At 33.2% G+C, this 12,944-nt stretch overlaps 2 protein-coding genes across 5 annotated transcripts; one reads left to right on the top strand and one right to left on the bottom strand.

Annotated features, from left to right (window-relative positions):
- The first annotated feature begins 525 nt into the window (after positions 1–525).
- Positions 526–5,376, top strand: LOC111295605 (uncharacterized). 2 transcript variants are annotated; one of them, XM_089743116.1, is made up of 10 exons: positions 848–989; positions 1,696–2,256; positions 2,647–2,768; positions 2,886–3,277; positions 3,460–3,709; positions 3,828–3,990; positions 4,086–4,188; positions 4,319–4,447; positions 4,712–4,927; positions 5,033–5,376. In XM_089743116.1, exons 3-10 carry the CDS (start codon positions 2,681–2,683, stop codon positions 5,309–5,311), a joined length of 1,620 nt encoding a protein of 539 aa, XP_089599242.1. In that variant the 5' UTR covers positions 848–989; positions 1,696–2,256; positions 2,647–2,680; the 3' UTR covers positions 5,312–5,376. The 2 variants fall into 2 exon arrangements, with proteins under 2 accessions (XP_022744886.1, XP_089599242.1); XM_022889151.2 differs by lacking the exon at positions 2,647–2,768 and having other exon boundaries at positions 526–989.
- A 229-nt stretch (positions 5,377–5,605) lies between these two features.
- Positions 5,606–9,841, bottom strand: LOC111295261 (uncharacterized). 3 transcript variants are annotated; one of them, XR_016327340.1, is made up of 4 exons: positions 9,535–9,841; positions 7,382–9,288; positions 6,307–6,745; positions 5,606–5,965 (listed from the first exon to the last, which is right to left on the bottom strand). XR_016327340.1 is itself a non-coding variant. In XM_022888683.2 (3 exons), exons 2-3 carry the CDS (start codon positions 8,972–8,974, stop codon positions 6,362–6,364), a joined length of 1,977 nt encoding a protein of 658 aa, XP_022744418.1. In that variant the 5' UTR covers positions 8,975–9,288; positions 9,535–9,841; the 3' UTR covers positions 5,983–6,361. The 3 variants fall into 3 exon arrangements, 2 of the variants coding, with proteins under 2 accessions (XP_022744418.1, XP_022744420.1); XM_022888683.2 differs by lacking the exon at positions 5,606–5,965 and having other exon boundaries at positions 5,983–6,745; XM_022888685.2 differs by lacking the exon at positions 5,606–5,965 and having other exon boundaries at positions 5,983–6,745; positions 7,382–9,280.
- Between the last annotated feature and the right edge of the window lie 3,103 nt (positions 9,842–12,944).

Below are 12,944 nucleotides of genomic sequence, written 5' to 3'. Positions count from 1 at the left end.
CATTTTAACATTCCTATTCACAAATGTGATTTTTTTTTTCTTTCATAGCAAAAAGTTTTAAGGAAATGAAAATTTTCTAATTATTTTTATTAACAAATTATGTAGTTTATTATTTTTATGTCAAAATCAATCAACAATATGTGTTCTGTTTATAAAAATATTTAATATTTAATTTTAATAATCAAAAGTTAATATGTAATAATCCAAAAAATTAATTTTTTATAATGAGTAAGGTGAAACAAAAAGAGCACAAGACTCAAGTAATCATATAATAATCATATATTTTAATTTAAATTCTGATAATTTTAAATAAAAAATAAAACAACTTGATAAAAAGAAAGTAACACAAATTAAAAATATATATAGTGAGCAGAGAGTAGTAGGTAAAATATTTTGTCAACCACACTCAACCACTGCCAATGGATTAAATTTTCTTGTATATTCACCAGTTACATGATCTTTTTTTATTTTCTTTTAATATTGGATAAAGTATTAGGGTCAAAAGTTTGTAGTCTTCATCACATTGCCAAGGCAACTAGCCAGAAATTTATTGGTTTAACTTTCCAAACCCTCCCCCCCCCCCCCCCCCCCCCCAAAAAAAAAAGGCAACAGTGCCATAAGATTTTGTATCTTTCATTCTTTCCATTGCAAATGAGCTGTACTGATCTTGATAATGAAAGAACGGTGTGGTCCCCTCCTTCACTTTGAAGTGTGAGACCTTTTTTTGGTCATGTATAACATATTTTGCGACCTGCTCCGGATGATAACTGAGTTTGGAGTTACTGTTGCACTGCATCTATCCAGACAGAAGATTCCTGCCACAAGTTAAGTGCTAATCAAAGTTTCATGGCACAAAATTCTAAACCAGAAAATGAGTGCACTTTACCTTGTTAGAATAGTCAGAGACATAGCCTTATAGAATAATTATGTGACACGTCCGTTTCTGTGCCTTGCTCTCAGAGAAACTGAAACATGGCTGGTCTCCCAAGGTTCTTTTTTTTCTCCTCTTTCTCTTTCATTACTGCAAAGTTTTTGTTCCTTAACTTCATGGGTTTTGCTGAAAATATCACACTTCATTTTTTGGTTGAATTTTGAACCATTTTCTTTTTCTTAAAATATAATTGAGAAATGAAAATGACCACACTTTTTTAACTGTGTTTTTTTTTTTTTTTTTCTGGGTATTTGTTTCTGGTAAGATGCTTTATTAAGATTCTTATCCTGTGCCATCTGTTTTGCAGTAATCTTTTGTGACATGTTTTTTTTTTTTTTATCTATTCTGAACGCTATCAATTGTAAGGTTTATCTTTATCATTTTCTGTTTACTGAATATATCCTACTGTTTTAAACTTCAATTTTGATGTTATCAATTTCTTTTTCTTTTTTTTTTCTCCTTTTTTTCTTGGGTTTATCTCTTTTATAGTTTTGAATCATCTGTTAATACTTTGCTGACCTCAGTTGTTTTTCTTTTTTTTTTTTGAAAGAATTTGTTTTCTGTTTTTTTTTTTTTTCCTTTTAGTGAATAAATGTTTGCATAATTGAAATATTTTGTAAATTTCTTTTATGATTTTTTTTCTGCATTGAATTTCTCCTGGTTTTTCCTCTTTATTCTGGCCTTGCATTATTTTTCCTTTCTTTCATTTTTTTTAGATATTCTCAGCTGTAAATTCTGATGAGAATTTTCAATTTATTTTGCAGCTGTAAGGAAAAGATAGCAGTGGACCACCAAGGCTAAGGAGTCATTAATGATGAAGTGAATGGTTGAGAATTTGAAGAGTGACAATTTAGTGAATGTGTTTTTTCCTTTGATTGGTTGAACATAAACCAACTATTTCATGCTTCGGTTTCACTTTCATATGAAAAACATCAATATAGTTAAAACTATATATGTTTTCATGTGATTATAATTGCATGGTAGTTAGCATGACATGAAATTCTAGATAAAAGAAATCAGTACTTCAGGGGCTGTTGAGAGTTCTTTCTTCTTGGAACTTGATAATCTTCTAAACAGTTAAACAAAGAAGAACATGGAGCCAACAAACCAGAAGTTTTTGGAGAAAGTGGTTTCACAAAGAGCTCTGCAAATGAGTAGTTCATTTCCATGCCAAATTTGTGTGGTGGGTTTTCTCTGTGGAGTTTGTCTGACTTCTTTGTTCCTGGCTGCTCTTACTTCACTTGGTACTTTTGGGTTTGGTGGGATTTCATTTTCATCCACATCAATGGGGATTTCTCCAAGGAATTCAAGTTCAGAGACAACCAGTAAGTTAGATGTCAATGAATGAATTAATTAATTAGTATAGAAATGTGCGGTGTTAATGGGACATTTTATTATCTTTTGTAAAAAACGGAGATGGTACTTGGGATGGAAGTTTGAAAATTCAGATCAAATAGGTGCAGAATTGAGTTCTTAGTATATCCAGATAATGATTTTATGTTCAGCGAATACATGAATTCGCGGTGAAGTTCTGTCAAAATTTGACAGATTGATGCTGAATGATGAATATGATGTAAGGGTATACTTGAAGCAACTAAAAGTTAGAATGACTTGTTGCCCAAATTTGTTATTTACGTCTTTAGTTGATGACTTTTGACTAAGTCTCTACATAATCATAATTAGTTTGGTAATTCAGCTCACTTAACATACTTCAGCTAGAAGCCAGCATCACAACTTTTGGACCAGTAAATGGTCAGTGGCAAGCAACCGATGTTGGGAGTTTTAACCTGTAAGATGTTTGTCCGTGGAACTGCCACCACCACTAACAATTTTAAAGGTTGTTGAGACCACTGCAATGATGGACTTGAAATAGATTTGCATTTGAGAATTTCTTGATTGTAAACAATAAAGGGTTTGTTTTAATATCAATGCATTTTCCTCTATTGAAATGCAGATGTTGTTACAAGTAGAGACCGCAAATTTAAAGTAAAAGAAGGTGAGAGATTGGTGGATTCGCGGCGAAGGGAAACAGAGAGCGATGATGAGAGAGTTTCTTTACTGACTGAAGCTTGGGGTGCTTTATTAGCTGATAGAGAACCTGAAGAAAGTGAGTTCTGGCAAAGATTTGGACTCAGTAAATCCAATGCACCAAACGCCCCTCATTTGGAGAACTGCAAATTAAGTGCCCAATTGAATAAGCGTCTTGACACACGCATGGGAGCTGCGAGATTTCCTCCTTGGACAACTTGGAAGGGTTCATTAGACATGTATCCAGCAATTGCAGCTAATGAGAATATAAGAAGCTTTAAGAACGAAGCTGAATCTAGTGGCGCTTATCCTCCATGGGTATGTACCTAAGCAACACGATCCGTAAGCAAGCAAATCTGATCTTACATCATGTGATTATGATTTATATTTGTATTGCCAGTTACATTTCTTTCCTGGAATTAAGAAATTATGCACATGTTCTGTAAAATGATATGTTTTTTTGCTTCTTAATAATTTTCGAAAATTGGGACCTTTTTCAGATTGTGGGATCAGACGAAGAAAACTATCCTCTTACCAGGAAAGTGCAGCGTGACATTTGGATCCATCAGCATCCAATAAACTGCCATGACCCTAACACAAAATTTCTTGTGGCTGACTGGGAAAAATTACCTGGCTTTGGCATTGGTGCCCAGATTGTTGGTATGTCTGGGCTTCTTGCTATTGCAATCAATGAGAAAAGGGTGCTTGTTACCAGATACTACAATCGTGCTGACCACGATGGTTGTAAAGGTTTGTAATTTAACAACTTATTGCTTGATTTGTGACATTTTTTGTGAATTAATTGTCTGGGAACTTGAAGAATTACCTTACCATTAGTATTGCCATGGCCATGGTGTTTGTATTTTAGATGCACGCAATCGTTGGTCTTGCTACTTCTACCTAGAGACATCCCCGGAATGCCGAGACCGTGCATTTGAGCTTATGCTCAGCAAAGAGGCATGGGAAAAGGGAATTATAAAAGGAAAAGACAATTATAATTCAAAGGAAATATGGGTAGGGAAGATTCCAAGGTAAGAAATTGCAATTTGCATATGTGAATTTGTACTGACTTGCAGTTGGAAAACATTAATATATCTTCAGTCAGTGATTTCACTATTTTATACAGGGTATGGGGTGATCCATGGAGTTATTTGCAGCCTACAACAGAGATAAATGGGAGTTTAATTGCTTTTCACCATAAAATGGATCGAAGGTGGTGGAGAGCACAGGTACCCTCTGATGGTTTCCTTTCCAACATGAAGTTTTTGAAGTATTGATTTGGGGAAAGCATGAGAATCCCGTGCTGTACAGATTATCAGATGGCTCTTGTTTAAGTAGAATACCATTTATTTTTCACAGGCTGTTCGCTATCTAATGAGATTTAAAACAGAGTACACTTGTGGCTTATTTAACATTGCTCGCCATGCTGCATTTGGGAAGGAAGCTGCAAAAATTGTTCTTGCAAGTATAGACAGAGAGTGGCCAAAGGTTTGTTCATCTAAGTCTTGAGTCTTTTGGTATTTAACTTCTACCTATGTAATTGACAGTGAGTTAGAGAATCTTAAGATCTCCAGGTTGATGTTATTTTGTTGGTCTTTACATTCATGCCTGTGAATGAACAAGAGGGATAAGTTCTTCATTCATGGTCACCTGAATTTTAACCACCTGCTTCTTTGAAGAAAGAACTATTATCATGCATGCTGAACTCAATTCTCATTTTGAGAGTATTACTCATGAGAGCTTTCACAACAGGTGAGTGTGAACCAGCCAAAGTCAGATATTGAAGAATTTGTGTGGTCAAATCACAAACCTTGGGTTCCAAGGCCATTGCTGAGTATGCATGTAAGAATGGGAGACAAGGCATGTGAAATGAAAGTGGTTGAATACGAAGAATATATGGAACTTGCTGCTCGAATTCAAAAGCGCTTTCCACATCTCAAGAACATTTGGCTCTCCACTGAAATGCAGGTTTGTAATCTGATATTTTTACTCATAGAAAGAAAAAATTAAAATTATAAAAACTAAAAAAGAAAAGAATGATCTAATATCATGAATGGTCTAACTAAATTTCAGGAAGTGATCGATAATACAAAATCATACCCTCATTGGAACTTCTATTACACAAATGTGACACGCCAAATAGGTAACATATCGATGGCCAGATATGAGGCAAGCCTTGGAAGAAAAATCAGTACGAACTATCCTCTTGTTAATTTCTTGATGGCAGTGGAATCAGACTTTTTTATTGGTGCATTAGGATCCACATGGTGCTTTCTTATAGATGGCATGAGGAACACCGGAGGAAAGGTAATGGCTGGATATTTAAGTGTTAATAAGGATAGGTTTTGGTAGTGAAATCTGAGAACCAAAGATTGGATAGGCATGTAGATTAGATCTAAAGAAATTTATTTGGTTTATATATGCTTTTCCACATAATTTTGTGGCTTTTTGTACGTATCTAAATGCACCAAGATTACTTATGAAACATGTAGATGTAGTGGCAATGGATAAAACCAAAATGTGAAGTGAAGATTTTGAACCAAAATTAGGAAATTCATAGCCTTAACTGGACCTGTAATTTTAAACATGATATAATAACATGAGATGAAAATTATACAAAAAAATAAATAAATAAAAGCAACACGATTAAAAATTTTAATTAAAATTGTATTGATTTTAGCAAAAATAAAAAATTATATATATTTAACATGTCAACATGAATTTAACATAATAATTTTTCATGTTTTAAATGTCAAATATTTCACATGTTACACATGTTTAATATGACAATGATAATTTCTCACGTTTTTCATGTCAAAAATTGTGTTTTAAACATGTTTGACATGATACAAATATACACATATATAAGAATTGTCAGATTTAATATAACTTATCCCAGATTTATTAGTTTCTAACCTTCTGATCCATGTCAATATCTACCAGCTACCCAAAATCATCTCCTTTAATTATAGTCTGTTTTTCATTTTAAGTTCCATTGGCTGTTACCTGCACAACAGATGGGGTGAAAGGAGCAAGAAAAAAGATGAATTATCAAGAACTACAATGACGGGAGAAAGAATACCAATCACAAAAATGAAAATTTGATGACCATGGGGACTTAGATACAAAGATTTGATGTCCAAGAAAAATTAGAATTGAAACAGCTAGTAATGAAACGAGGAGATTTTGTCCCTCTCCAATCTCACATCACATAACAATACAACAACAGATGACAAGGCTCTTCTTAATCAAAGCGATCCCCCACCAAATCATTCTGCAAATCAACTGCCCCATATCTCTTAAATGCGATTAGAAAATTTTCAGATGGATACAGGGAGGAGCCTTACCTCCACTTCCTCTTGCAGATGCCACTGAAGGGGTTAAATAACTGGGACCGTGTAATTATTCTTCCACCTCTTCATTCACCTGCTGGCCACCATCCCCACCTTTGGCTGCTGCTTTCTTTTTATGCTTCTTGCTTTTGGCTTTCTTCGCTTTCATACGACGTTTTTTCTCATTGGCATCAACCCAGGTATAGTCGGATGGTATCTGAAAAGGATCAACATCATCCTTATACCGATGACTATCACTATCCCCACACTGGACACCGTGACTCCCTCTCATCCATGAAATCCATGACGTTGAACCCTCTGATTCCTTTGACTTGGCATCCTGGAAATAAGCTGGGCTGGAAAGAGGTGTTGCGAACTCCTCCATGGGCAGAAGCTCCTCAAATTTAGTAAAAGTGACAAGGACTCGAATAGTTGGGACAACAGGGATGGCAACCTGAAATAGGGAAAATGAGACATCAATGTTAATTCGTTGAAAACATAAAATATGAGTATTTAAGAAAAATAATTTATAGAAAACAGCCCAATAAAACTGTTGAGAAAGCATGTTAGTAGCTAGCCAGAGAAAAAAACCTGTTCCTTTTTTCGGATGGGCTTGTGATATTGGTCACACTCATAAAGTCACCAATTTCTACTATAGTTACACAGCAGTTTCCACAGACTAACATTTAAAATGAAGATTTTACACCATTCGGGCCATTTTCAAAGTTAATTATAATTGTAGAGTTTTGAAAAAAAAATGGAAACTGGAAATAACAAATTGTGAAGTATTTAGCCGCCTCACTATAATGCAGAAAGCATGTGGTTCATTGTCAACAAGGTGGCCCCCTAAACTAGAAACACAAATACAGACATTTTTAAGACATGACTACCACTCTTAAGTCAACTGTGAAATCTCAATTCTACTTCAGTATTTCTTATCATCACTTCTTCTGTTCCAACCACAAAAACAATAAATAGAAAAAATTGCATTGACATTAAAAAAAAAGCATGATTTATGCATACAATTAAAAACTAAACTGGATTTAAACCATAAAATCAGATGATTGTTTGAGAATATATCTTGAATTACCTTGACTGGAAATTTGTCCAAAGGAAGTTTAGTTGTCAGAAGCTCCCTTAGTCTCCTTATAGCCTTGACCTTGTTGGCTAAGATGTCAAGTAAAGGCAAGAGTTCCTCTGTCTTTAAAGGGAAATCTGGTGTTAACCACAAAACAGGTCTCAAACCCTTCTTGTACTCACTCTCATGCTTAGCATCACTAATGCCCCCTTTCTTCTTCTTCTTCTTGCCACCTTTATCTTTACCCTTCTTGCCATCCACAGCATCTTCCTTTACAAATTCAGATGATAATTTGTGACTACCAACTTGTCTCTGATTGCTACCTTCAGGGGCCAATTTGGAGAACTTCTTCAAAATCTTTGAATCCTCAGGGTCATCACTCTGTTTTGAGCCTTTCTTATTCCAGCCAAACCAGCTCTTCTTCTCCTTAGCAACACCATTTGATTCAAAGTTTTCATTGGAACCTCGTGAACCATTTTCTTGGCAATCAACAACTACATGCTCATCATCATCACAAAAACCATCTGTATTTCCCAAACGAAGTGCTGAATCCAACTGCATCCTTTCCTCAGTTGTCAATACATCATCATACTCGTCATTCTCACCACCATTTGCCATCCTTTCTTCATCATCCACAGAAAAAATCTCTTCATCAGTCATTGCACCAGGAACCCTCCTTGACTTCACACTGACTGTCACATGAAGCATATCATAAACTTTAGCCTTCCAGCTTCCAACCATCTCACTTCTCTCTTGTCGCCTCCAATTTAAATGAGGAACAAGCTCAGCCTGAGTGACATCAATGCCAGGCCTATACATATTAGTTTGAGACATCAATGCTACTTCATGAGCAGCTTCTGATTCTGTTGCTTGTGCACCAGCCCCCTCCAGAGCATTTGTAACTTCTTTTTCCTTATGAGAAAGAACAATCAAAGAGCCTGGAGGAAGAGAAAGATTCCCATCCTCGGAAGTGTAGCCTTCCCCTAGAAAGAGAAATGATTGGTCTGATCTTTGAATACGGAACCCATCAAATCCAGCAAGTGTCATATCAGCACGGAGATTTGAACCCCGCTTCCAAATTCGATAAGTGTCAGATGGTGCAATGCGACCAATAAATGGAATGACAGAACTTTCAAAATGAAAAGTTATCTCCATGTAAAAGTCACGGATACGAGCTGCTGAGGCAACAATCCTGGGAAGTCTACGACACCATTTTGCCCAGGCAAGTGGTTGGTAGTGCTGCGCAATGATCATAGCAATCACGTCTTCCCTTGTGCATACTGCTTCTTGCAAAGCACTCCAACCATGCTCATTCTGAAGACTCCAATCTGCACCAGCCGCCATCAAAATCTCCGCCGAGACTGGATCTCGCAACCGCACTGCTAAATGCAGTGGAGTCTCCCTACCTGGGACATCACGACGATCTATTACGGCCAAAACAGCATCAGCCTGGAGCTCAGCCTCAACAGATTCAGCTTCAGTATTAACCTCACCGGCCTTGGCAAGCCGAGGGAGTGTCGAAATAATGTGCCTAAGCCCAGCATAGTCACGGCGGGCAACAGCTAAATGGGCAGGACTATGGGCATACCTGGAAAGATCCTCCATTATACTTAATTCTCTCTTACAAAATTTCTATACCTACGTTATGATTTCATTCATCTTCAATACCCCTAACAATAAAAACATAAAAATTAACAAAAAAAATCCACTTCCACCTTTATCTCAAATTCTTCAAAACAATATCTTCCAAGGCTTTGCTCTCCAGCTTCAATACTAACTATAGTAATATTAAATTGAAGCTACTAAAAAACTCAGCAATGCTGTAACTTCTTCACCATTGCCCAAATGCCTTCCATTTTGTTATCCTCAGTTCCATTTACACTGAAATTAAAGCTTCCACAGAGTTCAAATCTGTTAATCTAACACCCAAAAAGGAGCTTCAATAAGTAAAATTTCCATATTACCATAAAAAAATTTGCTTTTTTACACCAATAAAAAAATTAAACACAAATATTTTCACTATTTTAAACTAAATTAAATTTCACATTCTTTTCAAAGTAACACAAAAAATATTCATTTATTTTCCTTTCTTGTCCATTTGTTTTTGTTCATTTTCTTAGCAACCAAACAAAATTTAACACAATTAAAAGAAAAGGAAGACAAACCTGAGGAAGCGGAAGCAGCATCCAAATGAAGATCCGAAAACCGACCCGATCGAGTAGGTTTTTCGTTCCCTTTCAATTTAGCTTAAAAAAAGTTAACTTTAAAGAGAGTGAGGGGTTAAATCAGACGGTTAACGTCAATTTCAAAATACAGGATCCGAATGGTCACAATCTTGATCCTTCAAACATTGACTCACCTCCACACCACGAGTCGACTCAGTTCTCGCTACTCACTGCTTAACTCAGATCTCTCTCTCTCTCTCTCTCTCTCAATATCTATTTTGATTTTCTATCCATTTCGCTCGTCTCTGCTTATTTTCAGGTGGTGTCTCTTCAATTTTTTGCTTTCTCTCTTTCTCTTTCCTTTGTTTGAACGTTAAATGCCCTTTGTTTTGGTGTGAAATTACCTGAATTGCCATTCCAGTCGGCTTTTTTTGTTTTTTGTTTTTTTTTTTTTTTCTGATGATATTTTGAAGTTTAGTTGATAGATCCAATGGACAATGGTTGTTTGATGGCGACCCAGAATCCATCAATGGAAAAGTCAAAGCAAGTCTTTGTTTCAAACAACACTTGTTTCTTTTTTCCTTTTTCCTACATTTTTGGAATTGTTAAGCCTCCGGATGCTGCTGTTTTATTCTTTGTGGAAGTTAGTGTCTGAACAAAATTCCACACCAGTTACTATAATTAATTATTTATTATTAAATAATTTATAATAATTAAAAAATAATAATTATCTTAATTTAGCAAAGAAAAAAAAGATTAATTTTCAATTTCATCATCATACAATAATAAATGTTCTTTATAACAATGAATATTGCTTTTTTTTTTTCATAGAATTAAATGTTGATGTTTTGTAAAGCATAAGCTTAGATGTTTAGGATACTTTATTTTGAGCAAAAGGATAAAAAAATCTTTGAACAAAAAATAATAATAATTTATGCTTGGACATTTTATTATAATTAATCAAATTTTAAAATTTTTTTATTTAGAATTAATTAAATTCTTAAGTTACAAAAAAATAGATATTGACGGTTAAGTAATTATACGTTTAATAAGTATTCAATTAATGAAAATAAATGTTTGAGAATTAAATTGATTGTAATAAAATGATAAGAATTTAAATAATTATTAAATTTTTATTTGGGGTTTTTACCCTTTAGTTTTTTTTTTAACAAAAAAAAAATGTATAGTATGAGAATAAAAGAAAATATTGTAAATATTGTAATTTAAATATAATTTTTTAATGTCATTTTTTAAAAATAATTATATAAATTACAAATTCTAAAAACCTTTTAACTTTTAATCTAAAAGTCGAGAAAGGTATATATTAGATCTTATTGTATTTTTACTACTGAAATTTCAATTATTATCCCATTAAAATGCTTCCCAAATTCCAAAAAAAAAAAAAAAAGGTGATTAGTTAAAAGTACTTGGTATGCATGGTTAAAAAATTCTTAAGAGTGGGTAGGTTTGAAGTTGATAATGACCAATTCATGTTAAATTCCACTTAATAAATAGTACTTAAAGCACTTTTTTATCTTTTACTTTCTGCTTTTTCAAAAAGTTAAAGAATTAACCTTTGACTTCTTAATGCAGTAAGAATCATCTTAGCAATAATAATCAATGACTTAATTTTGTTCCCTCAAAGTAAAAAGTCATAGATTGTAGTATTAATTTTTGCCACCCCTAATTTTTTATGTGGAAGTATCTTAAAAAAGAAGGGAACAACATAAACTATAAAGAAGGGAATAACTTGAATGAATGATACAAGCGTTTTCTTATTTTAATTATAAACTAAAGTTTAAAACTATGTTACGTTGATATTCTAAACCTAGTTTGCATGGATTGTATGAACACCAAGTAATAAATATGAATTATAAACTATAAAACAAGGCATTTTATAATCACTATATGGAAATGACTTTAAATTTTTAATTAAAAAAAATATAACTACGAATTAAATTATGCATTCATTCAATATCTTGTTTAATATTTATTTGATAACCGAAGTTGTAGGTGATCGAATCTTAATAAATGAAATTAAAAGTATAATATTTTTTTTTAATATATTTGAACCCAAACTCATGGACCCAACAATTTACCTCTTTTCCTTGTTTAGCTATATTAATGTTTGATCTGATCAGACTTGTATTTCTAACATATTTTATGCAAAAAACCATGTTTCCATTTACTTTAACTTTTGTAAATTTTTAGAGTTTTTTTTTTTTTGGTGGAGCAGAGAGGTTGAGGTCCATATGATTTCAATGGTATTATGCTTTGAGCTCAAAATGTTGGGTATTGTCCCTCTTTTTGCTTCTCAACTACTAACAAAATTTTCTTGTGGGGTGCTTTCTTTTGCTTAACACACACATGCTTTGCCCTTAAAACAGTCTTTGGTCCCCCTTTTCCCATTTGAGCTGTGATTTCTCACAAAAAGTCACAAAAACCTTTTGTAATTTTGTTCCTTTGCTATATTTATTTATTTTCTTAATGGGAAAGCATCCTTACTTCGGCCATAGAAACAACAGAAAATCTTAGCACTACTCACTTCCTTTTCACCCGAGACAGGGATTGGGGGTTCGTTGGTTGGTTGTGGGTTCAAAATCTGACACAAATCCCTGCCTCTCCTCCAAGGTCACTTTCACAAATCACAATTGTATGGCTGATGAACCAATGGTCTGTCAAGGGTACATTGGCAACTGTCTCCATTGATCGTGAATATGAGGGTGATATGATGGTAACTGAGCTTGTACTTCGAGATAATTTGTCCAGTTGATGACAACTCCTGAATTTCTTTGAATTATACATTTGTTAGTATTGGTCATCTTTCTTTAACCCATGATGCTACTAAAGGGGTGGCCTACAATAGGCCTGGTAATTCATGTTTATTCATCGTATCTCATATTATGTTTTACGTGTGTGTATATATATATATATATAATGATACGAATTATTAAAACACGAATATAATATAAATTATAATATATATTTAAAATTTAAATATGAACACAAAATATTTATTATATGTATTATGACACAATACAATTAATATATATATAATTAATATATTTAAACACGACACAAATTAATATGAATAATACAAATATATACGAATAATCACGACTAATAGAGATATACACGAATAAACAAGACTAATAAGAATATATACAAAAACACAACTAAAATAATAAATAATTATAAATTATATATCATTTACAACTTAATAAACTTGACATATTACTTACATATTAAAAAAAAAAAAATTTTGATACCCATTTAATATGTAGTTAATATAAATATAATTTTTAATATATATTACATAATAATAGTAATTTTAGTATCAAATTCAAAATTATGAATTACTAAAAATTAAAGAATAAAATAATGATGTATAAAACTAACATTAATATTTA

Source organism: Durio zibethinus, chromosome 14, assembly GCF_047325235.1.
Source record: "Durio zibethinus cultivar Kanyao isolate XHJ-2024 chromosome 14, ASM4732523v1, whole genome shotgun sequence".
Classification (NCBI taxonomy): domain Eukaryota; kingdom Viridiplantae; phylum Streptophyta; class Magnoliopsida; order Malvales; family Malvaceae; genus Durio; species Durio zibethinus.
The sequence above is the reverse complement of the archived record's forward strand: the minus strand, read 5'-3'. Positions and strand labels throughout refer to the sequence as shown.